General features: G+C 22.8%; 2 protein-coding genes across 5 annotated transcripts in view; one reads left to right on the forward strand and one right to left on the reverse strand.

The window, feature by feature from the left end:
* The first annotated feature begins 347 nt into the window (after positions 1-347).
* Positions 348-10217, forward strand: LOC129612966 (glycine, alanine and asparagine-rich protein-like). Its single transcript, XM_055526829.1, has 4 exons — positions 348-376; positions 493-1143; positions 1312-1444; positions 9237-10217. Exons 1-4 carry the CDS (start codon positions 362-364, stop codon positions 10139-10141), a joined length of 1704 nt encoding a protein of 567 aa, XP_055382804.1. The 5' UTR covers positions 348-361; the 3' UTR covers positions 10142-10217.
* Positions 10218-13208: 2991 nt separating this feature from the next.
* LOC129613038 (E3 ubiquitin-protein ligase SH3RF2) overlaps positions 13209-26936 on the reverse strand; it is a 51355-nt gene continuing 37627 nt past the window's right edge. For 2 of the 4 annotated variants that reach the window (XM_055526930.1, XM_055526928.1), the window contains 3 exons: positions 17116-18246; positions 16419-17055; positions 13209-13454 (listed from right to left, as the gene is read on the reverse strand). In XM_055526930.1, coding sequence (XP_055382905.1) covers positions 13415-13454; positions 16419-17055; positions 17116-18246 — 1808 coding nt within the window. In that variant the 3' untranslated portion in view covers positions 13209-13414. Of the gene's footprint in view, positions 13455-14361; positions 17056-17115; positions 18247-26936 lie in introns of those variants that run through there. The other 2 variants (XM_055526931.1, XM_055526929.1) reach the window with 2 other exon arrangements.

Genomic DNA, 26936 nt, shown 5'->3' on the forward strand with positions numbered 1-26936 from the left:
ATGTATGTATATTTGTGGAATACTCATCTTCTCTTTTTTTTTTTATAGAAAAAAAAAAGACATTAATTTTCCTAAATATTATTTCCATTCACTATTTCATAAAAATTTATAGCTTCTTTTTATGCAAGGCTATTTTTCTACAGGCTGTTTGCTACATTTCCCTAATATAGGTATCACATTGCATAACTCTCATTATATACAAGATTATTTTATAGGTGTGACAAAATTAATAGAAAAACGATTTATGTATCGTTATAATTAAAAGCAAATTTAGTATAAATAACGATTGTGCAAAAGAATTTGCAATAGTAATATTTTAGCTATCTAAAGAAAATCATCAAATCTTCTTGAATCATCCAGAATGCGAAGCTTTTCGGTAATTAATATGGTGGAAAATTAATAAAATTTAATTTTTTGTAAAAATAAAATTATTAATTTTAAATAATTAACAAAAAAAAAATTTTCTGTTTGGATTACTTTTGGATTATACAGTTAATATGTTGCATTTTTGCAACTGCTTTAGCAGCACCACAATATAATTATGGAATTGGCTCATCCGGTTCATCAGGTGGATTTTCATCTGGAGGTGGTTTTTCATCTGGCGGTGGTTTTTCATCCGGCGGTTCATTTGGTGGTTCATCAGGTGGTTCATTTGGTGGTTCATCTGGTGGTTCATTTGGTGGTTCATCAGGTGGTTCATTTGGTGGTTCTTTTGGTGGTGGAGAAGTAGGTAATGCACAAGCTTTTAATTCATTTAATCCTGCACCAGCATTACCATCTGCAAGTAGTGTTGCAGCAGCACATAGAGCACGTCCACCATCACAAAGACGTGTATTACCACCAATTGTATCAAAACATATATTCTATCATGCTGCTCCAGAAGAACCCGATGAAGAAGTTTATGAAGATAACTCATCACAACAAGAACGTAAACACTATAATGTTGTCTTTATTAAAGCACCACATCAATCTGTTAAAACAATTGCAACTCAAACCGCACAAGCTCTTAATGAAGAAAAGACAGCTATTTATGTATTAAGCAAGAAGAATGATGTCTCTGAAATTCGTCAAGCTCTTGCCGATTCACCACATCATCCAAATAAACCCGAAGTATTCTTCGTTAAATACAAGACTCCAGAAGAAGCACAACACGCTCAACAAACAATTCAATCTCAGTATGATGCTCTTGGTGGTTCTACTCATGTTTCTGATGAAGGTTATGCTCCAGTATCATCAGTTGTTGGTACATTTGATGGTGGTCATGGTGGTAGCGCTGGGTTTGGTGGAAACAATGGTGGAAGTGCTGGATTTGGCGGAAGCAGTGGTGGAGGTGCTGGATTTGGTGGAAGCAGTGGTTTCGGAGGTAGCTTTGGTGGTGGTTCTATTGGTTCTGGTAGCGGTGGTGGTATCATTACTTCTGGACGTGGAGTTATTAGTTCAGGAGGTGGTAATTTCATTGGTTCCAGTAGCAATTATGCCAGTTCAGTTGCTGCTTCATATTTACCACCAAATAAAGTCTAAGTACAAATTAATTTTATGAATTAATTTTGTTACTATTCTGTTAATTGAAACTTAATTTAAATTGATCGAACAAATAAAGTTTATTGTTTATTATTTGGAAAGATATGTAAGTTGTGATTTGTTCTTAATGCCAAATATAAACTAATTAAAATGGATTCATGCTTTTTTGGTAAAATTTGTTTATTACATTTTGTTTAAATTACATTTAACATCATTTTTTACAATTATATAGCTAAATAATATTTTTTCTGACTTCAAAATTTCAGTAATACACAATTCAGCAATTAGTGTTTATAAGCTGAATTATTTACTAATACGCAGTATTATTGCATTTTTGGAAGTCCCTATAATTCTGTTTCGTTTTATATACATATTCGAAATTATTACCATATAATTTACTTGTTTTTAAAAAATCGGGAATAAGATGTAGGTCTATAATTTCAAAAATTAAACAAAGAATAATTTTATTAATTTTTAATAACATATTTGCATGCTTATGTAAATCAGCCCTTATAATATGCAATTTTGGATTAATTTGACATTATAACAACTTAACAAGCCTAACATTTTACTTGATTCATATGTAGAGACAATTAATGTGTACTTTAAACTGTTTTTAATAATTTAAACAACAAGAATAGTAAATACTAAAAAAATTTTATATAAATTTGGTGCTTCACAAAATCTTAATGATTTCTTTAGCGAATATTTTACTTAAAATAGGAATTTGTGACAATTTCCAAAAAAAAAATTTAAAAAAAAAATTGTAAAATATTAATTTCAACTAAAGGTTCGAATCTTTTAAGTACCTAATGAAAAATTTTATTTAAAAATTAAAATTATATCAAAGAGTCGCAATTATTTTTTAAAAATATAGCAATTAATTAGTTAAATTTGTGTTTTGCGATTAGCAGCACAACTTGTTTTACAGTCTAAACTTCTTGAAATCTCAAATTGCATTTTTATATAACAATCTGCACCCACTGCTCAAATTTTCTGAAATTGTATTCTTGTACTTTTGTAAATTGTTCGTATAAGTCTAAAATCAAATTTTGTTTTTTTATCATTGTCATTATTCATAATCCTTACGTATATATTTTAAAAATGGCTGCTATTAAAACTATAATAATGCAGATTACAAAAGTGACATAATATGATTGCGGGACCCTAACGTATATTACATCAACTATACTATTTATTCTTTTTCAATCAAGTAATCAAAAAAATTTTCGAGGTTAAAAAGTAAAAATAGAAGTAAATATACTTAGACCCCAATTCCATCGTTCTATTCTAAATTCTTTTTTCCGATTTTTCAATTAGTAATAATCACAAATTTTACTTTCCATATTCTTCTTCATTTTCCGGTACATTTTATTTTATATTTTATGAACTTTTACATTTATAATAAATTCAAGTTCAAGACTAAACATTAATTTAATTTAAATTAATGCAATAAATTAAATTTTTATTATTAAATAGCGCTAATATCAGCATGCGTATAACATACGTATACCATACGCATGTACTAATGTATTCATTTTTATGAGTAATATGGGAAGGTGCGAATATTAAAATAAAATAAAAAAAAAAAATTACCATATATGAAATTCCCAAAAAAAAAAACGAAAAAAATGCGTGTTATTTAAAATACTTACATATATGTAATAATATATGTATATAACAGTAATTTAAATATTTAAAAACTAAAATGTAGTCAAATAATTTTCAAATTTATAACACTAAACTGACCTACCATGCTGTTTCATTTACATTTATTTACGCATAAAAATTCACCGAAAAAAGTCAGAAAAAGCTGTAAAACTTTAAAATTCGATTAATGCTTTCTTTCGATGTGTTTTACGTACATATGTAAAACATATTCAATTTAGTATATTAATTTTTTTATAATTTATAAGAGAGAGATAAAATTTATTGTTAGTTTTTTATTATTTATATTACTCGTATATTTAAATAAGGTTTCGGAATTTGAAAAAGGTATTTTAGAAAAAAAACAAATTTTGTATTTTGAGTTTTAAATTTATGAGTTCTTATTTAAAATTTATAATATGGTTTTGATCGTATAATATAATTTATATAGCGTTCTCAAATTTTTACATCAATGTTATATTCTATTACAAAATTATGTCAAAATATGCAATTTTATTGGAACTTAAAATTATTGAACATATAGAGAGAATTGAGGAAATGGCCATAGTGGAATAGCTATAGATGGTAAATAAGGAGAGATAAATCTGTATAATAAATCGAAAATTTAATTGTCAATAAAATAATTTTTTAAGAGAAACTTAACCGGTAACTTATAAATGTTGTATGCCTTCATTAACTTAATATATATTAGGCCGTCTTACTATACATATAATAATAAAAATTTTTAAATATGAATTTTATTATTTAAGTTTTATGTAATAAAATATTTTATTTAAATTTATTAATTTTTTGAAACACACATAATATATCCGTACATTTTAAAATCTAGTGTAAACAAACCGAAAATTTGAATGACATAAATTTCTTAATTACATATAATGACATTTATATTGAACAGGGTAAACTGAAGTGCAAATATTTTAAAAACTATTTGCATAAAATTATAATATAGGCTTAATATAATCAAATTTAAAAGTTAATTGCAGGAACCAAAACTTAATATCAACATTTTCAAATGAAATTGCATAGGAAAACTACATACCACAAAATCACATTTAATCCACTTTTTTCACTTATAATAATTTTGTTTGGGAAATGACATATTGCTCTTTATATTGAAATTGTTAACGTCAAACGTGCGCTTACTTCAGTGTTATTGTCAACTTAATTTGTTGGTCCAACATATCATAAAATCTTTGAAATAAATTTCGTAATAAAATATTTATTTGAAATAAATAAAAAATTTTTTATTTTTCTGTTTTTAAATTTTACTAAATTTTATTTGGAAAAATATAGCTGGACACTTAATACGTGCCGCAGTAAGTATAATTTTTAATTTTTCTCTTTTAGTACAATAATAAAATATCATTAATAAAATTGCTAGAAATTTCGATATATGGATAAAACATCTTTAATTTTTTAAAATATAAATTATATGTATTCGATATTATAATATATTATTATGATATATATAAAACATGTTGGAAATTCTCATACGGAAGCATTAATGCTATTAAGATCATCAATAAATAATATTAGTAATTAAATTAAAAGTTGTAGGTATCTAGTATTCTAGTGTATATTAATTTAAAAGTTGAAATATAAAAATGGCATTTTTTTTTTTGCTGTTTTTTTCCTAATTATACTGAAGAGGAAATTAATTTTAGTTTTTGAGTTGTTGTTCATAAATTTTTAATAACAATCTTATATACATATATAAAGTTATTATAATTTATGTGAAATTATTTATTTGATTAGTTACCTTAGCATAAGGTGCATTTACAAGAAAAAAACATGGAATTTAAATTTTATAATAAAACTGAAGAAACCAGGAGATAAGAAGACTAAATTATCAACAATGAAGTTCTAGACAACCACAAATGATTGTTCTGTTTATTTAATCACTTCAAATAAAGATTACTGGGAAGCTTGGCAAAATTCTGTAAAAAAAATTAAAATTTTTAAAAATTTCATGCGAAATTGTCGGAATAAAGAAAACTAAAAAAATATAAAATAGAAAAAATTAGAATTTTTTTTAAAATTCGAATGTTTGTGTTTTCGAAATTGTATAAAATACAAAGAAAAGGCGTATTGATTTTAAGCCCTTTACTAATCCCTTCAGAAACTGATTGTTTGAAGCTTTTATCTCTTTCGTAATGGAAGTTATAAGCAAAACAACTTGTTCAAGTAGAAATTTCTTGAAATTTCTTTAAAATCCTTGTATTACTGAAACCCTTGAGATTTGACATCCTTTCCTAATTAATAATAATTATGTATGCAATTTTTTAAAAAAAGTAGCTAATCATATAAATTCACTTTGTACGTCTTTCCAATTTTAATTTCTTATATGATAAAAAAAAGCCTGCTCTCATATATTGTTACGTTTCTTGTTTTGCTTTAAATGTCAGTAGCTTAAATTTTGTATATCGAGGACATTGTGTATGTTTAAAAAATTGGTGAAAATATTTTGAATAATTTAGTGAAAATAAATTTAAACTGACTTTAAAATTATTTTCTCGATTTACCAATTACTATTTTAAAATTTTTAATAATAAATTTTTTTTATTTACTAATTACTCCTAAACATATGCAACAAGAAATTATTCATAACTGAACTGTTTGTAATAAAAATAACATTATTTTCATTAAACAAATTAAAAATATGGCGCTTTGTGATTTTTGTTTTTCCGTACATAAATATTTACAAAATTCTTTGCATACTCCTCTTTTAACTTTCTAAATTGTAATAGCTATAATTCTAATTGTAATTTTTAAAATAAAATATCCTTACAGGCAACTATAAGGGCTTTCTATTTATCTATGATTTGACACAAGCCATTCACATATTGTTAAAATACTATTTTAATCAACAACTACAATTAAATATAAAATTGTGGTATAAATAGCAACAAATGCTTACTCGTATTTAATACGAATGCAGAAAACACTTCACTTGTAGTATTTCAAGTTTAAGTGTAAAACTACATATATTTACTTAATTTTCTTGTTTTAAGATGTTATTAAAAAATATTAATTATATTTTCTGTAAAAATACCATAAAAGTTTTTGATTATGTACGTAAATATTTAAATTCATTAAAATCTTTACAGACATGGTATACATAATGATAATTAAAATTATGAGATATGGAAAAAAACAATATTTCAAATTAATATTTAGAAAAAAAAAAATTTTTATCAAGTGCAAAATTTGAATAATTTTCATTTTAAAAAAATTTAAATATCCAAAAATAACTATACAAATTTATTTATGGATATTTAAATGTCCGTGAAAATCAACTAAAAATTCATTTTTAATATTTTAAAAATTATAAAATATTCACTTCAGCTTACTATTTAAAAAATAATGCATACATAAGTCAAATGTATATAAATTGTAAACACTATATTTTATATACCAGTTATCAATTAATCATTGTAAATATAAGATTTTTTATAGATATGAAAACAAAAAGCAAAGCAAAAAATTTAGCAACACACCTACATGCCACCGGTTTAATTTGGAATATAAATTTTAATATAATTATATAGAACCGAAACAAAATGTAAATTGAAAATTTTTTTATAGCATAAAAAATGTTTTTTGTTATAATTGAAAAAAACAAGCAGACAAAACAAAAATTAACATTAAAATTAAAAAATTTTAAAAAATATTTTCAAAAAATATAAAATTAAAATAAAAATAAAATAAAATTTTTGAAAATTTTCAATTTGCTATTTTTTTTTATTAACGATTTATTTACGCACTTTGCAACTTCCTCATTAATAACGCCATCTATTTATTAACTTCTAAATTATTATATAAATTAGATAAAAAAAACCATTCTATTTGAAAATTGTTGTTTAAAACAAATTTAAATTTTGAATCAATTTACAACTATCCAACTGTAAGAAATCTCTATAAGTCTATAATACTTGAAATTTTCAATAAGGGTTCGTAAAATAAAAGAGTTGGTTTTTCAATATACGTACGTAATAATGTGTAAAATGCAAGTTAACCAATATGTAGGTAATCTATTTAATTCGACTGCTCAAATTGTTTTTTGGAATAATTCGAAATAATTTTAATTAAAATAATAAATTTTTATTGAAATCGATTATTTTGAAATATGTTACACAATATTGGGAAGAAGTATAATTCTCTCTATTTTTAATTGTAAAATAGATACGAGTATAATAATTACAAAGACAAGTAATCAAATCAATGACTTTTAAAGTAATCAATTTCAATTCGATAATTTAAATAAAAATTTAAAACTTTAAGAATTTTAAATTTACAAATTTAAAAAAAAAAATCTGTATTAAAAGAAATAAGGTTACAGCCATATTTTATTGCATACATTTAGGGGAAGTATTAGAAAAAAGGATTCTGTATAATAATATAAAAAATAATGATGCTACAATAATATATTCGTAAATTAAATAATATATAGCTTGTAAAAGCGTTAAATATAAGGAATTCAAATCTTAATTTTCAATAAAATATTTTCTATCGTTATTTTTATTTTATTGAATATGAAATAAAACAAATAATTTGGAATAAGAAATTGGAATTTTTGTTAGATTTGAGTTACAATTTCAAAGCACTTTACAATTAAAAACATTTCGGCCTTCTGGCTTATTTAAAAGATCACGTCAAAAATTTTTGAGTAGAATAACGGTTAATACTAATATTTTCTTATAACCTTTTTAAATAAAAGGGACATTTTGAGAATTTTCGTTATTTGTGGTAAGAATTTAAATTTTTTGTGAAGAAAATAACTTAAAAGGGACTATTTTTGTATTAATTATAAAACTTGTATAAAAATCTTCTATAAAAATTAAGAAAACAATTTAAATTATGCTTGCCATCATATATATGCTAGTGTATATATGATGGCAAGCATAATTTTATATTACCATTAAAAATAAATGGTAATATAAAAATATCGAAATACGTATTTAATTTGTAGCTAAAATCTAAAATAGCGTATAAAAAAATACACATATGTACAAGCGTATAAATGCAAATTAAAGACAAAAACCCCCTCTTCCTTTTCAAAATTGGTTAAAAAAATAATTATACAATATAAAATGTTATATAAAACCGTCTAGTTCTAAAATATTTTATATTCACCATAATTTTTTTTTTAATTTAGTTACCCATTTTTATTTTATACGTTATATGTATTTTTTATTATGTGCATATTTTAAAAAATTGTATATATAAATCACCTTAAAAAAAAAAAAACAAATCAGCAATGAAATCTGCAATAAAATTTTGCTTTTATTTTATTTTACAAATCAACTGATTGTTGTTTATTATTGAATTGAAATATTTTTTTTATAAAATATATTTTAATTCAACTTCATATACTCGTAAAACACTCATAAATACAATACATTATTATGTATATAATATTTATTATATAATACATTATATTTTTATGTTATCATGCATTTATAGCATCTAAATTCGTCTCTTTTTAATTTGGATCAAGAAATTATGTAAATTAAGTTTTAATATATATGAAAAATTATATAGCCCAGTATCGTAATATATAAATAGTTTTCTTAGTTTTTAATTTTAATAGCCGAATTGTAATGTGTATACTATAGTCAAAAATAGTGAAATTAAAAAATGAAAAAAAAAAACAACAAGAGTTCATTTTTTAAAGGTGTGACAATTTTAAAATGAATTTGTACGGTTATATAGTAAGAGAAAAAAAAAACTAAAATCAAATTAGTATAAATATTCATTGTACCACAAAAAAATCATATTAGTTACATTTTATCTGTCTTAAGATCATCATTATAGTTTATATTAATTTGAAGATGCGAAGCTTTTTGGTAACTAAAAATTACAATGATTATTCCAACAAATTTTAAATCATAGACAAATCAAATTTCAGATAGCAAGTTGTATTTTTGTGATTATAAATGCAGCACCACAAGGATATAATTATAATACACCCCAAAATATAATAGGATCTAGTGGTAGTAGTTCACACCAAGTTGTTTCTCATTATTCTGGTGGTGGTTCCGGAGGTTCTGGTCTTGTAGGTATTGGAGGTGGTGGTATTGGGGGTGGTGGTATTGGAGGTGGTGGTATTGGAGGTGGTGGTATTGGTGTTTCGCATTTAGGTGGTGGAAGTAATGCTGGTGGCTCATTTGATAATTCACAATTAGGTAATGTACAAGCATTAAGTTCATTTAATCCTGCACCAGCACTTCCATCAGCAAGTAGTGTTGCAGCAGCTCATAGAGCAGCACCACACCAAAGACGTGTATTACCAGCAACTGTATCAAAACATATTTATATTCATTCTGCTCCTGATGAACCTGAAGAAGAAGTCTATGATGATAATTCATCAGAACAACAACATAAACATTATAATGTTGTTTTCATTAAAGCACCACATCAATCAGTTAAATCAATTGCAGCTCAAACTGCACAAGCTGTTAATGAAGAAAAAACAGCAATTTATGTATTGAGCAAAAAGAATGATGTTTCTGAAATTCGTCAAGCTCTATCCGATTCACCACATTCAGCTAAAGCTAAACCCGAGGTATTCTTTATTAAATATAGGACACCAGAAGAAGCTCAACATGCTCAACAAACAATTCAAGCACAATATGATGCTCTTGGTGGTTCTACAAATGTTTCTGATGAAGGTTTCGCACCTATATCATCGGTTGTTGGCGCCTTGGATGGTGGAAATGGTGGTGCTATTGGCGGAAACGGTGGTATTATCAGTGGTGGTGGTGGTTCAATTGGAGGAAACGGTGGTGCAATTGGTGGAAATGGCGGTTTTGCTGGCAATGTTAGACTTGGAGGATCATTTTCTAGTGGTCACGGAAATATTATTAGCGCTGGCGGTAGCGATAACATTATCAGCTCTGGTAGCAGTGCATCTGGTCAAGCTGCCTATTTACCACCAAATAGAGTATAGTAATTTAAAAAATTTTATATAAGTTAACTTTTGTTCTTTATAAGATCAAAAATGCTTTGGCACTCTATTTATTGCAATAATATACTAGTTCAATAAAAAAATTTGGTTTAAGTAATTTTATTACTTATTACTAATTAAAATGTGAAAAATATAAAACACGACTAGTTATTTAATTGATTTATATTAAATAATTAATTGAAAATTTTACTTGCTTTATAGTTTTTCGAATTCACAAAACTTCAGCCGAAATGTATGATGAAACTTCAAATATTATAAATTTTTACATATGGAAGGCACAATGCGTTTTTTTTTGTAAATTTATTTTTGTAAATAATTCTAGTATCGAATATTGATTTAAGCTTTGATACATCATATTATACTCAGCCTTACCACTTTTTTGCTCCATATCGTTTACTTTAAATTTAAAACAACGTTACGCTAGACTACCAGAACCTATAATTCATTTAAATAATTCATTTTGGTTAAATTACAAAAATTGCAATTAAAACGAAATATATTTTTTAAAAATAAATTTTCTTTCATGTATTTAAATTGAAAACTTTCTAATATTACTACAATTTTTATTTTTTAGTTGAACTATATTGTTTAGTAGCAAATTCTATTCTGTTATACGAATTTTAATATAATACAATAATTTAGATCTATTATCTTATTTGAGCTTTGTTAAATATTTATTTCTGTACGTACATGCTTACACATATAAGCATGTAAATGTAATATATGTGTATAATATACTTATCATATAAATATATACTTATTGTAATCTTTATGATATGAATACCTTAGGTAAGTTATACTTTATTAAATTAATTGAGTATAAGAATATTTCATTTTTTTGTTGGTTAATTAAGTACAATATTAATTTACAATTTTTTTAAACTAAAAAATTTATTTATAAAATTATTTCTGAATAGCTTCGCTTACATTGTACGAATGTACATTTTGTACCAAATGAAATTTTATATAGTTAAGATATGTAAAATAAAGATACATTGACGCAGTTTTCATATTTCTTAAATAACCCGCTAAACTAAACAAGCTTAGTGGCTAATTAGCCATATATTTACTTGGAATTATTGATGAAAATCAATTTTAATAGATTTAATAGAAAAAATGAAAAGCAATAATGTACTTAACGCATTTTAAAAATTATTGAAATATCCAAGAATGTGCGTATTTCTTTACAAACACTAATTTAATTAGAATCACAATTGTATTATATTTTGAAATATCTTTGAAATAAAACAATTTATTTTATTGAAAGGTTGTATAAATGAGGTATGTAAGTTATTTGCATTAAATGCAGTTGTTTTTTCTTATTTATAGTATCATATTCCCAAAACATATTACTTATGTATAAAGTAAAAAATTGTTTAAGTAAAAATAAATTAATTTAAGAATTAAAATTATATTCAATATAAATTTTTTGCGAAAACAATTGAATTAGATATTCGTTTTTTGTCTAAATCAGAAACTTAAAACATTTTTGGTTTAAAAAGTTCAGTACAATGTTATTTTTTAATTATTTTAAAAACGTTCAAATTCAGTCCTTCATAAATTACATTCGAGCGATTACAGACTAAACTTCAAAAGTCTTTATTTTATTAAAATTGTCAAGAGTTTTTATATTTACATCACTAAATTTTTGAAATTAAACAAACAATAATTAGAAAAATATTTTCTAAAAAATAAAAATGCAAAAAAGAACAATGAAATATTTGAATATTTAGAAAAAATAAAGTCTATCTTGAAAATTTTTGGCGTAAGCATTACGATTGCAATTCATAATTGGTATATTAAAAAATCTCCAAACAAAATCTGTTTAATTCGGAATTAAATATACATTTCCCTAATTTCTCCGAATATTAAGGCTACAAGTGGAGTTCATGATAAGACTGATTATTTGTGAAAAGTGTTATACGATAAAAGGTGCCGTTAGCTAATAAGTATTCATAACAGCAGATATGTAATCAAAAATTTCAAACTTAACTTTAGTATAAAAATCAAAGCTCAAATAAATAACAGATCTGTTAACAAAAAATACTCGTATTATTATTCTCCATTATTGATAAAAATTACAAAAATAATCGATAATTATTATAATATATAGTATTTTTTTTATATATTTTTTTAATAGCTAATAAAATTATATTGTTTATAATTTTATAATATTAATGTATTTACAAATTAAATTATTTGGAATTTAAAAATGTTATTGGTGTATATTGACTGTTATTCTCTATTTAATTATAGAAGAAATCACAAAATATTAGTTTTTAAATTTCTGTTTTTGAATATTATATAAAATATTTTGGATGTTAGAGAACTAAAATTTAAAAAAAAAAAATTGAAATTCATAAAAGGTTTGAAAATCATTTTACAAAACTTTTATATTAAAGGTGAAACTTAACAAAATCACTTTTCCTATTATTATTATTATTGTATTTCTTATTCTTATTGTAATTACTTTTATTTCCGCAATCTGCAAGAATAATAAACTCCACTCCATTTAATTTTTTTTTTCAATCAATTAAATATTTTCAGAGTTTGTTTCAACATTCCAAAATATTGTTATAAAATTTTAAAATTAAGTTTTCGCATTTTCGTATTAATTAAATATAAATTTATTATAGTATAAAAACAATTATTTTTACACAATTTCAATTTACTATTTCATAATATGAAGCATATATTTATATTATAATATAGTTCTAAAAAAATAAATTTTTGTTCTGCTAACTTCTACAAAGTTTTAAAAGTTATGTTTTAAATAATAATGTTGAAAATGTAAATTTTTTTTAATTTATACTTCATTTTGGAATAATTTTCAAATAAAAAAATAAGTTATTTAGAAATGTAATATATAAATGTATATCAATTAAATTAAATCAAATTATCTACAGCTATCATATCGATTGTCATTTTTATTAATTTTGAAATCTATTTAACTTAAAAAAAGAAAATCATCAAATACTCGTAGTTAAAATGAAATTTAATTTAAATCATAATAATTTACTTTTGGAATTCAAATTATTTAATACGAAATTAAATTTTATTGTACCTTAAAAAGGATTTATTTTAGACATAATTAAAAAAATTTCTGTAGAAGTATAAATTTAATTTAGCTTATAAAATTATTAATGATTGTTCGAAATTGTTATTTATTTGAAAATATTTTATTAAAATTTCGGTAATTATTTCCAAATAACGTAAATATTGTGTGATATAAATATTGAGACGGAGAAATAAAGCTCAAAACATCCATTTATCCTCGTTCCCTCTTCTTCGATTTCTGTAAATAAATATCAATAACGCATATTTTAATATAATATAATTATATAATTATATAATTAATATAACAATTAATATAATACAATTTACATTAGACTTATGTCAAATCACTATAACTTAAGCATATAATAAAAACACAAATATACGAAATTATATTTTCGTGCAATATAAAATCTCCAAATAATTATATTTTCTGGCATATGATTTAAAAAAAACATTAATTAATCACTATTTATAAAAAAAATAGAAGCGTGCCTAAAATAACAAAGTATTAAAAGCAAATTTACTAATAAATGACAATTGTAATAAAGGGAAAATTTCAGGTAGTACAAATTAAAATAAATTTAATAGCAAGTTGAATTTTCTTAAAAGTTCTAAGCTGCGCTCAATTTAAAATGTCCAACATGTATCTCTTGATAAACTCATCTTATTCACTTAAACAATCGACTTACTACAAGCAATAAAATTTAAATTATACCAATTTGCATCAAAATATATCATTCAATCCAGTTAATTACAAAATTAGAATATTATCGTTAACATATTAAAATTAAAATAAAATAAAATATTTCCATTAAATTTCATATATCATGTACAATATCATTTAATAGTTAATATCCGCCAAAAAGAACGTTGGGAGATATGACAAACAAAATAAGTATTATCTAGAAGAATTTTCAAAATGATCTTCGTAATTGAAATTGTCAAAATAAAAGCAAATGCAATCTGAAAGTTAAAAAATAATTACTTCTATTAATTATAAAAATGAAATTTGTATAATATCTTTTACTCTATGTACCAGATATAGTAAAGTTATTTGTTTATTAAGTAAATACCTGTTCAAAAAAAGGAACAAAATAATAATATAAATTTGTTTACATACAAATAAAATAACAAAACAAAAAAAATTCAATTGGATTTTCTTTTATTTCTTTATAAAATAATCTATGTATATATGTAAATGTATATACAAAAATACAATATAAATTTTATAACTACAGGCGTTTTTTTTAGAACTTTTTAAATAGCTATATAATAAAAAAAAACAATTAAAATAATAGGTTTCCTTGTTAATAATGATTTATTTAAAATAAAAAAAAAATTATGTTCTAAATTAAATTATAAATGTTTGGAAAAATCAAAACTGCATCAAAACGTTATATAAGATTCAGCTACTCTACAATATTAATCCGAATCTTGCCTCACAATCGTATTGATTCATTTTTGATATTTTCTTTTATTAAATGGAATGCATGAATTATTTCTTTTTTGAAGTCACATAATTTTCGGAATTATAAATACAAAATTTCTAAAACAATTTCTTTAGCAAAATAATTAATACAAAAATACATCAAGTTGTAAGATGGACGCAAAATAAATTTTTTATTATTGCTGTTTAAGATTATTTTTCATAGCATAATTTCATATATGATATTTAAAGTATAAATTGTAATGATTTTATTAATTCTTTTTAATTCTAAAATATTCCTTTCTTCGTTTCACATTGATTTTTTTTCTCTCAAATACTTTACTTCAATTTAAATTAGGACAAAGATTTAATCAATTAAATTGAATGAGAGAAAAAAAAAATTGGTATTTGCCTTTTAGAATAAATTAAAAAAAGGCATGTGGTATGTACATTACATTAACAGATTGCCACTAATATTAAGTTTATTGTTTTGACATTATAAAATTATCGTCTAAATATAATTTTTATTTAACATTTATTTTATATTTATGTATATTTACATTTCATGTGTAACAAATCTATAAAATTTTGAAAAAGCAATGTTAAAACAGTTTTTTATTTAATAAATTTTCAAAAAGAAATAAAAATATTTTGCAATATTAATTCATTGCACCAATTAATTTTTTGAAATTTTAAGCAATCTGTTAATACAGCTCATGAAGAAGTGACAATCTATTGAGTTTGAACAAGAAACACTTTTTTCACATATAGATTTAAATAAATATTCGATTCTCTACTCAAAAAAATAAGTTACAAATTTTTACATTTATTTTACTAAATAAATTTGTTGAACTTGAATATTTTAATTAAATATAATAAAGTTCTTCTCTCTGAAGTCTTATTACATTATCTACAATTTATACTTTAATTATCGTATGGGTACTACACTTTATAGTTCAATTACCAAAAAGGTAACTTAACAAATAAGTAACAAGAGCGGACGCGATTTTCAAAATTGGGAAATATAATATTACACAAATGAAAAATTGGTAGTATTCATTTATAAATAATAGATGTATAAATAAAAAATTCGTTTGAATAATTCGTTGTTCAAGTTGAAATAAAAATAAAACGAATAAAAATTTATTCGGACAAAGAGCAAAAATATCTAAATTTACTTTATTACTAAAACAACCATTATTTAGATTAAGAAAACAATTTTTTGACTTACAATATTAAGTTTATATTCAATATACAATTAATTGTAACCTTTAAGAAAAATTCCATCATGAATTCTCTTAAAATAATTAAACTCAAGTAATTCAAAATATTTGAACTCAAGTATTTGTAAATATTTAAAGTCAAGTAATCTTTTTAAATGTTATCATTTCTTTTACAAGATCACAAAAATTTAAAAAAAAGCCAAATATTTATAAAAATTATTGGGTCTTTCTTATCATATTGTTATTCCAAAGGGAATGTTTAGATTTCTTCTTCGTTCTTTGAAAAAAAATTTTGTCCGAATGTCAAATTATAAGAAAAAAAAGTTTACAAATACATTGATATATATGTATGTATAAGTATGTACATATATGTATGTATGAATTTATAAATTAGATTTAGTTTCATGTTATATTATATGCAAATAATAATAATATATACTAGTAATAATATTGCATTACAATTTTCAACACACAAAATACAAATATTTATATAATATTAAGAAAAAAATTATGTTTATGTTATCAAATTAATAATCAAACTTGTGTTACGCACTGAGCGTATTTATCCAATTCTGTTTTTAATCCTTTCACTTTATCAGTCTCCTCACGCAGTGATCTAACTAAATTTTCAATAATTTTACTTTGCGAATGCACAATTGATTCCAATTTATTTAATCTTTGTTCTAAATCAATAACACGGGAAGAAACATTATCTTGACTAATTGGAAGACTGTTATTACTATGATGAATTGCAGTTGCAGTGGCTGTAGTTGTGGTTGCGGTAGTTGATGAAGGATTAGTTAAAGCAGTAACAGATGAATTCGTTGATGATATTGTCGATGATTGTGGTGGCAAACCGGATTGATGATTAATATTATTATTATTATTATGTGCTATTAATGACGACGCAGATGATGAAGCTGAACTGGCTCTTACATTTTGAACATCTAAACTAGTTGCTTTATTAAGTGATGTCCGACCAGATGGCGATGTGCTACGATTTCGTATTGATAAACTATTTGGTCTTAATTTAACATCGTCAATATCTTGACTAATCGATGCTTTAAGTGCTGAAACTGATTTCGTCATATCATTATTAGAATTTGTCATGTTCGTATTTATGACACTTGGGACAATATTATTACTGGATGTTTCTCTTTTACCGTCAATTGAACTGGTTTGATATGAAGCTGAAAATATAACGGAATTTAAGTAACATTCATAAAAAGAAAACGAAAAGAAAAACAAACCTTCTGAAGATTTTCTATGCGTGTTTGAATTAACAACCTTGGTTGTTGATATGCTATCCATTTTCTCCATTTTAACTTCTGATTCTGACGTCCTAGAAACCCTATCGATTGGTCGAGGCTCTACATTAGGTGAGGTTTTCTTTTTTTCTTGACTTGCTTTTAATTCAGCCATCCAGGGCGCTTTCATTTTTTCCCATTCTCTAGGCTTGGGTTTTACCAGTTCCTCATTATCTCCAAGCGCTTCTGTGCTACCAGAAGTTGGTGAGGAGTCACCTTTATTACCCTCATATTGTTCTATATAGCTTCCACTACCATTTAAGTACACTGGATTATTATTATTATTACTTTCACCAATTATATTTATGGCCGCTGAAGGCGGCCTTCTTTTTGGTGCTTTGACACGCGAAGCTCGCATATCACCCAACATTGATGATCTTTCTACATTATCAAACTCAACTCCGCCAATGCCATCTTTATTAATACTGACCCGTTCTGTTGCAATATTTTTTTCATTATAATCAGCTAACTGATTGCCAGGTTGGGTTGCTTTACTTGCTGTTATACCATCCACCGTATCATGAGAAGTTAATTTTTGTTCCACACTTTTAACTTTATGTTTAATTCCGCTTATTATGTTGCCAGCAACAGATGTAACGGATGTTGATTTTTTAACTGGAACAATTGGTTTTTTACCTAATACCGGTGGAGGTGTCTTCTTTTCATCAATATTTTCTAAACTTTTTCTCAAATCCGAATTCTTGTTTGCTGAATCCATACTGTTGCGAGTTTTACGAATACCTGGTGTAGAAGATGTAATATTATTAACATCTGTTATTGATCCTGAATTGCTAATAGAGCTCGAAATTGCTCCTGCATTATTAGTTAAATCTAAATTTTTACTTTCTAATGATTTTCTCTGAGCAGCAACATTTCCAGTTTGAAGACCTGTTTCACTCAAAATATCATTCAATGAATCTCTTGATCCAAAACTGTCTTTTCTATTTGACGAACTTTGAGTTGATGATCCACTACCAGATTTTTTAATAAAAACTTTTGATGAATTTGTTGCAGTACCACTTGGCGGGCGATCGGAATGTGATGATGAATTATTTGAATCTTTATTTGGTGAAACTAAAATATAAGTAAAAAAAAAGTGATTAATTTTAATTTTAACAGAAAGTTTATTTCTATGGCTAGCAAATATACATTGTAATATATAATATTCTGTAACAGCAACTATTAACAATAGTATTGGGTCATTTCCAATCATTTAACTAAGAAATCTAAACAAAAAATTGCAAGCACTTTCTAATAAAATTTACTAATCAGTGAAAGTATTATTTCTTTGACCATTTAGAAATATACCACAATAATTATAGAAAATCCATCAGTAATGATCTCATACCACATTTTAGAATATAATTTAAGATTTTTATTAAATTATTTAACAATGCAAATCTACTAAGTTTGGATTTTATTTATTCCAAACAAATTAGTCATCACAAGTATATTTAAGATTTTTTTTTTCTTAAGGTATTAAAAATTAAATTTTTATTTTATTTTAGAAATAAAAGATAGTAGCGTACTTTTAATGATTTTGTTTATGTTAAATGAAACTAGATTTTTATTACAAATCACTATTATTTGATAATGAGTAACTATTTTAAATTATAAATATATATTGAAACTTAAATGAATATCCCAATCACATTTCGGACTAATTATTGAAAATTCAATGATGGATTTGAAGCGATTTGTGATTTCTTAAAATAAAACAAGAATATTACATTTCATACTAATTTATTTAAATCAAAAATTTAAAATCAACAAACCGTAATAAATACAAATGAAATTAACTTTTAAAATTATTTTCAATTTATTTACTTTTTGAATAACTTGATCTCTTCACAAATCTACTGTTTCCGCATAAAAGTAATATTATTTCATAGAATTTGTAAATAAAATTTTTATATATTTTGTAAAAATGATTTTATTTCCTAATTGGACATAAATTAGAAAAATAATATCAAAAACTACAAAAAAAATTTTTAGGCAAATTTTATTAGAAAAAAAACTTTAAACCAAACACAATGTTTATGCTCCATTACTTCAAATCACAATAGTTTTCTATAATCAATTCAAAGAAATTTATTTTTAAAAAATTATTCAAGACAATTCAAACAATTTAGGTTTTTTTATTTTCTTCAATAAACGATACTTATAACTTTCTGTATATGTATTTAATATGAATGAAAATAAGAATGGGTATTCTGCAGAAATTTCACAAAATATGAGGAAAAAATTTACAATACAAAAAAGATGAATAAATTTGAAGAATTTAAGGAGACTAAGAAAAATTTTTTGTAACTTGTAATTTACTTGAATTAAATTAATTAATTATGCAATAATGTATTATAGATTCTAAATCCAACGATTTGCTAAATTAAAAAACTTGGTTTTAATTAGAATTTAAAGATAATTATTTATATTAAAAATTTTTAAAAGCCATAATAATGTCCCTTTAAACTTTATTTGAAAAGAACAGTCGAAATTTAAACAAATATGAATTTTAAAAAATATAGTTTTCGAATATCGGATATATTAAAAATATAGCCGATATTCGAAAACTATAGCCACTGTTTTTTTTTTTTTTTTTGTCAAGAATTTTTCTTATCAATTCTTTATTATAAACAATAACTTTATAATGGATAACTTACTATTTTACGGTATTAATAGCCAATCATTTTTAAACAACTAATTTATTTAACTTGAATTAATTTTAAGCTAACAAAATTAATTGAGAATATAAAACAAATAGACATCGTTTGCGATTTACACCCATTAAAGAACAAGAATTATTTATATATCTATTTTTATATGCATGTATACAAGTTGGGCACCCTGTATAAAAGAATTAATTTTAAATTAACTTGTATACATATAAAATACAACAAGATCTATTTCACTACATAAAAAAAAAAAACTGTTATGTAATAAATGGGAATATACAATAAAAATATTCTTTTATTGACACAATAACACAATTGAGATTCGATCTTAAGGTTAAAAGAATTTTTTATTTATATTTGTAAACGAACATATTTAAACATATGTACATATGTATATGTCTAATTGTATGTATACAGTCATCGCATATTGTTTTGATTTTAATGTTTTGATTTTAATTTTATGGCATTTTTTTTTTATTATTAATAATTTAAAAAGATTAAAATACTTATGACCTCATATTATGTTAATTTGTAAAATATACTTAATAAACGAAAATATAAAACCGCGTATTATTGCATTATAAAGCTTTTTTTTCTAAATATTTTTAATCTTCTTTTTGGTATAGTTTAATTTTTTTTTTTGTATACCTATAAAATTATATTTTTAATTTTAATTACTTATAAATAAATTTTGCATTCACATTATCACACACAAGCAGTATAATTTTTAAATTTACACTTTCATTTTTACAAATTAACAGAATTATATGTAAGTAAATATGTATGTGCATATGGTTGTACAGAAATAAATTATAATACCTATTTTAAAAATTCAATAATAATTAATTTACATTGACCTAAAATTTCCATAAATTCTTAAGTGTTCCCAAAAAAAAAAACTTTTATATTCGTTTTATTTCATATTTTTTATATTCTAAATTCAATACAACATCCGCATAACAAATGTTTTGCAATATTTTGTATGGTTATGTTTATATCATATCATGGTTATGTTGTCATATAAAAATAAAAATAAAAATAAAAAATCATAATAATCACTTTTTTTTTTTTTGCTGTTTCTTCTTTTTGTCTTTATTTGCAATCATTGTAATTTAAAACAAATATTTTAGATCACGTCTTTATAAAAATGTAGGCTTTTAAAACTTAAAACAGAAAAATATTTTTATTTTTCTTTCTTCTTTTAGAAATATAAGGCAAGAAACTATAATACATAAATTATAATAATAAAAACAAAAAAAATCGATTTAATTAGGTAAACAAAATATTGAAAATTTAAAATAAAAAAAGAAAAAAAAATAGAGAGAAAAAGTGAAAAGATTTTTTACTTTTCAACTTTTGCATAACTTTGCGTCGGTCTAAGTTATGAAATAATTTCTATTTTATTATCTACTTTTTACTAATTTTAACCCTTTGCGACCCAAAATTTATTAATTTTCAGCAAACGTTGTGGTCATAATTTTGTCCAATGGGTGGTTATATATGTATGTACATAGCTTATTAAATTTTTTTTATAATTACAAAATATTCATGTTTGCGTTATTTGGTAATAAAAGACATTTTTGGTCACAAGACGGCGAAATACTAATTTCTTTTAAATTTAATTAAAAAGAACAAAATTAATTTGGGCCTTCATTGGTTAGTGCAAAAGGCCATGTATCGATGTATACATAGGAGCAAAACTATGAACCGACAGAACAACAATAAATTTATATATAAAAATAATTTTCTTTAATAACGCATATGTGATGTTATAAATTTTCTACAACTTTACATCGAAAATTTCCTCCGGTCGTTAACTAGTTGGAGGAAAATTAATTTTTTTTTGTACAAATCAATGGACTGAAAACTTTTAATATTTTTATTTTTATCGGACATACAACTTATAGAAAATGAGAAATAATTGCCTTGCTCTACTAAAATATTATAGTTTTCAAATAGATATTTATTTAAGGAGTTGTTCAATGAATTTTACACAACTAAGTATACCTTATGAAACTGCAGAAATTTATTACTTACTGCGAAATAATTTAAAATTTCTTTATCTTGTTAGAATTTTATAATATTTAAAATATTTTCATACTTTTTAATAATTATGATAAAGAACACAAAAGTATCTATGTTTTTTGAATTCTAAATACCTACATACTAATAGATATTAATAAATTCTTTCTAGTAAAGCTAGATAATTAAAATTGACGATAAAAATTATTGATAAATTTCATTTAATATTGTTAAAAATTTTATATATCTATGTATATAACTAGTTATAATTAAACAAACCTTATTAATAATAACAAAAAAAATTTTGCTTTAATAAATTTTGTAAATTTACAATGCTAAATATAGTTCCAATAGCACATAAATCGTATAACATTTCATGTCCACGAAATATTTATATTCATTTGCAATTTTAATGTTTATTTATGAAATATCAAAATATTAAAGCTTATAAAATTTCAGCGGAATAATTTTCAAAACCATATGATTGTAAAATAAAAAAAAAAATATTTAAAAAAAACCATGTTTCTTCATTGTAATTTAAACTAATAAAGCTTTATATTGTATATAAAGAAACTATTTGACAAAAATGTAGAAAACTTTCAATTTGTGACGAGAAAATTAATCAAAATATAGCAATTCATAAATTGAAAAAATTAAAGAATGTTTTAAAATAAAAATTATAAACTTGTAATTTTTAATTATGTATATGTATGCTTTTGTTATAATTAATTTGCAGCTATAGGCTACTACACCCTAAACGAATTGAATTTATTTGTTTTATTTTAAATATTATAATGAATTTTTGCGAATTTGAATAATAGAAATTTAAATATTAACATACATAATTGCAGAAAATTAAATCAGTGAAAATAATTTTAGACTTCACACTGTTTAAGAATATTTTAAAGTTTTCAATAGTTAAAAAGTATAACCACCTTATTATCTGCCACAATATCATCTAGTCTATTTTAATTTCTAAATTAATTGCAATGGATAGCAATTGAAGATATTAAATATATTATATACATACATAATGCCTAACAATATTTTCACTATTTCCTAATAGTAAATTTTGCCATTTCATTATATTATAATTAAGTATTCAATTTTAAATAGGGGCTTAATTAAATAAGTATAAGGATTTTTATTTTACACTTCTCGCAATTTTATTGAATAAATATATAAAATACACATTGAAAAAATGAACCTATAGTTTACAAATTAATTATCATATTCGCCAAAAACGAATACTTAAATTATTTAAAAAAAAAAAAAATAAACAAAAAGCAAACAGCAGTGTATAACAGATAAAATTCTTTAATAAAAAATTTTTATAAATTATTTTATTGTCTAGCTTTGTTTACAAATAAATATTTAAAACGGAAATTTAATTTCAAATCACGTTTAAAATATTTTCGATTAAATTATACAGGATAAATTAAAAATGCAAAATAAAAAAAAAAAATTCAAAAGGTGTGTTTTATGTTCAATAAAAACAAGGTTAACAAGCCTTTTTTTAGACATTGTCACACATACATATATACAACAAGAATATTATTCTGGTCAAAGTTGTTAATTTGAATACAAAATAATTAAAAAAATTATTAATTTTTATATTACTTCATTTTTTTTTTGTTTTTTGCTGTGATCTTCTTTTTTTTTTAGATTCCTTTTTTATTTTTATAATGTCTTTTTTAACAAGTTTTGTAACTCTTTAATTAATTCTCGTTATTGAATGTAATTAAATTAAATTAAATATTTTATTAAATATATTTTTATCAAAAATCACAAAATATGATGAAAATAAAATCTAAGTTAATAAGACAACAAAATATTGTATGCCTCTTTTTTTTACGCGCGAAATTCTTTTTTTTTTTACTTTTACTTTTGCGACCTTGTTAACGTTTCTCGTATTATTTTTTCCGTTGTTGTGCTTTCAAATTAAATATATTAAATTAAATATATCTTGACTTCAAAGTTTATAACTAAATACTAAACTACTGTCCTCCTACAAAATTATTTTTTAGTCAAAGATTTTTTTTTCAAATTGTTTTCAAACAGTTTTTGCATTTTTATTTTATTTTCATTATTTCTTTACAAAATATAAAGGTTAACTTAAAAAACAATAATCATACTAATGAAAAAATGAAAAAAAAAATAAGTAAGAAAAGGAATGAAAAGAAAATAAGTAAAAACGCATTTTTGTATACTTTTCATTACTATAGGATTTTTAAATTTGTACAAAAAAAAAAGAGATTATTAAAATGTAATTAAACTAAATTCAAGTAAAAGTTCACATTTTACTATAACTAGTTCCGTTCCGGTTTGGTTAAGTTGCGGCTTTTTTTTAAGTAAAATTTTCAGAAAAATTTAAAATCTTAATTTCATGTTTAATTTGTAATCGTTTACTAATTACATTTTTTTTTTTTAAATTGTTTCCCAAAAAAAAATTTGTATGTTTTCAAAGTCAATTTCTAAAATTTTAAAATTTATTGTTCAATTATGAGCTTATGAAATTAGTTTGAATTATTTTTTTTCCTTCTTCACTCCTAGGAGGAGTATAGGGCTAGTGCATGACATCTATCATGCCCTAGTTTCCACAGTCATAGAGAGTTAGCTAGGTAGGTGACTAGCCTACCGTAGATTTTTTTTTTTATTTATAATAAATATTTCAGTTTATTAATATTTACTGTTTTATTTTTCTTAGTCTTTAGTATCGAATATTATGAATATTTGAAAATTACTTGTATAATATTTATTAGTATTGCATATTAAGTTATATAATATTGAATATAATTTTTATAGTGACCTGACCGGGGTTTGAACCCGAGACCCTTCGGTTAAAGGGCCGGTGCAAACAAGGTAAATTAAGCGAATCTGAAATTGGAATTTGCAAATCAAAATATTAAATTTTGATTAAAAAAGTACGTATAGCAAATGGATTGTTTATGTTGAAAGTGTCTAAATAAAATGAAATTTAAATAAAAATGTAAATAATAATTCTCCGTTCAAGTTTAAAGTAATCAACAACATAAGTTTAAACTCCAACTATTGATATTGTCCATTGCTCTGCAAATAAAAAACTATTGTCAAATTTCATAAGGACTCTTATTAATTTTTCTTTACAATTGATTGAACAACCTAGCGCTTTTATTTCAATTCAAACTCTTAAGCTATATTAAGCTAATTACAATATTGTAAAAAATATTTAAAATTTTCTTGTTTAAAGAGCGCACTCTGAATTTAAATTTATTAAAGTCTTTAATTTTTATTTATTATTTACAAACGGAAAATTAATTTTATAATATTTTTTTTTAACAAATACACTTGAAAAGCTATAATAATCAATATTTCTTATATTTATCTTCTTAATTGATTTTGTTTTTTCGTTTTGCTTTTTACTTAAAAAAGCTACCATAAATTTCTCAAATACTAATAAACTCAACAAAAATAAAATAAAATGAAATAGAAATAAGTAAATAAAAACTGAATAAAAACCTTGAACGTCCGCGTTTAACTCAAGAAAATAAAAAAAAAAAAAACAAAATAATAAATAAAATAAAGCTGAAAAGCTTCTAGCTTAGATCAAAAAGCTGATCTATGCGTTTAAGCATTTAAATTCAAATCAAATCACATATGTAAAATTAAAATAATGCTCATAAGCTTATGATGTAACCCACTAGCTATCGGTTTTTTGATTATATTCGTTATACATATTTCTCTCTTGCTTTTTAATGAGTTTTCTTATGATGATATTGAAAATATTAATTTTTTTTCCAACATTTTTTAATATATGTAAATAAAATGAATATATTATAAAAAGCAAGTATATATATATGTTCAAATATACACATTTTAAAATTATGTTACGAATTTAGTATAATCATGTATACGTGTGGAAATCAACAAGTACAATATCAACCTGTTTACTGACTAATAAAGTTATTTAAACTGTTAAAGTTACAAGAAATACCAAAATAATTTTTTTACATTTTACTCAATGCTACATAAAACGCAACACAAAACAATATACTTTACAAATTTACTATTTTTTAATAATGAAAAATATAAGGAACAACAATATGTTGCTAATTTTTATTGTATAATGGTGCGATAAAATATAATAAAAAGAAAAATAAAGAGAAATGAATGTTTTTATGTTGCCAAACATTTAGAGCATAAAATTAATTTCAAATTTCTTTTTTTTTTAGAAAACCAAATTTTTCTTCCCATTTTATGCCAATACAGTATATTTAATTTTAGATTGAAAATTAGTAGAAATTCATATAAATAATGTAATTAACTATAAAAATTTTCTTTGTATGATTCTTCTATTTAAATATCTACTAAATATGTACAATATCCATATACTACGATATCATGATGGTATAAAGTTATATAATTGAGTGAAAAATTTAAATATATTAAAAAAGAATACATGGTGTATAACATTTTTTAAATTTTATAAGAATTTTAAATATTTTAAAACATTTGCATTTTCTTAATTAGCTAGCAGATTGGTAAAATTTGTCTTAACATATTCGAAAGTGATTGATATAAAATTTGTCCTATGTTGTCCTAATTTTAAATACTTACTAAACGTGTACTCGGAAAAGAATTATTAAACATTGTAAAAAAATGTATGTATTCTTGAACATTAGGTTCGTAATCATGACAAATTCTATACATTAAAATATATATTTATTGATATTTTAAATTTATTTCCTTATCATATTATATTTGGAAGATTATTTTCATAATAAAACCTATATATTTCTCAAAAACTAATAAATCTCTTACATCTACTAACTAATGTCAAAATTTAAAATTAAATTATTGTTGAAAAGTTGATTAAATTAGTTGTTAGAATAAAAGTTCATTATTTTGCGTTCCTTTATTTTTTTATAAATTTTCATTCTCATTTCAATTCCTAGCCAAAAAAGAAAATAAAATCAATTTGTTACTAATGAATCGCAAATTTGTAAAGCATCCTGTATATGTTAGCAATTTAAAATAAAATAATGAAAAAAAATATTAAAAAGTATTTTGTAATTAGAAAGTGATACACCC

Source organism: Condylostylus longicornis, unplaced genomic scaffold (assembly GCF_029603195.1).
Source record: "Condylostylus longicornis isolate FDR11 unplaced genomic scaffold, ASM2960319v2 ptg000080l, whole genome shotgun sequence".
In the NCBI taxonomy this organism is placed as follows: domain Eukaryota; kingdom Metazoa; phylum Arthropoda; class Insecta; order Diptera; family Dolichopodidae; genus Condylostylus; species Condylostylus longicornis.

What these genes read in the sequence shown, in the direction of transcription:
- LOC129612966 (XM_055526829.1), top strand. An exon ending in AATACAAGACTCCAGAAGAA is followed by an intron (nt 1,144 to 1,311) that starts GCACAACACGCT and finishes AGTGCTGGATTT; the next exon opens with GGCGGAAGCAGTGGTGGAGG. An exon ending in TGGAGTTATTAGTTCAGGAG is followed by an intron (nt 1,445 to 9,236) that starts GTGGTAATTTCA and finishes GTGGTTCCGGAG; the next exon opens with GTTCTGGTCTTGTAGGTATT.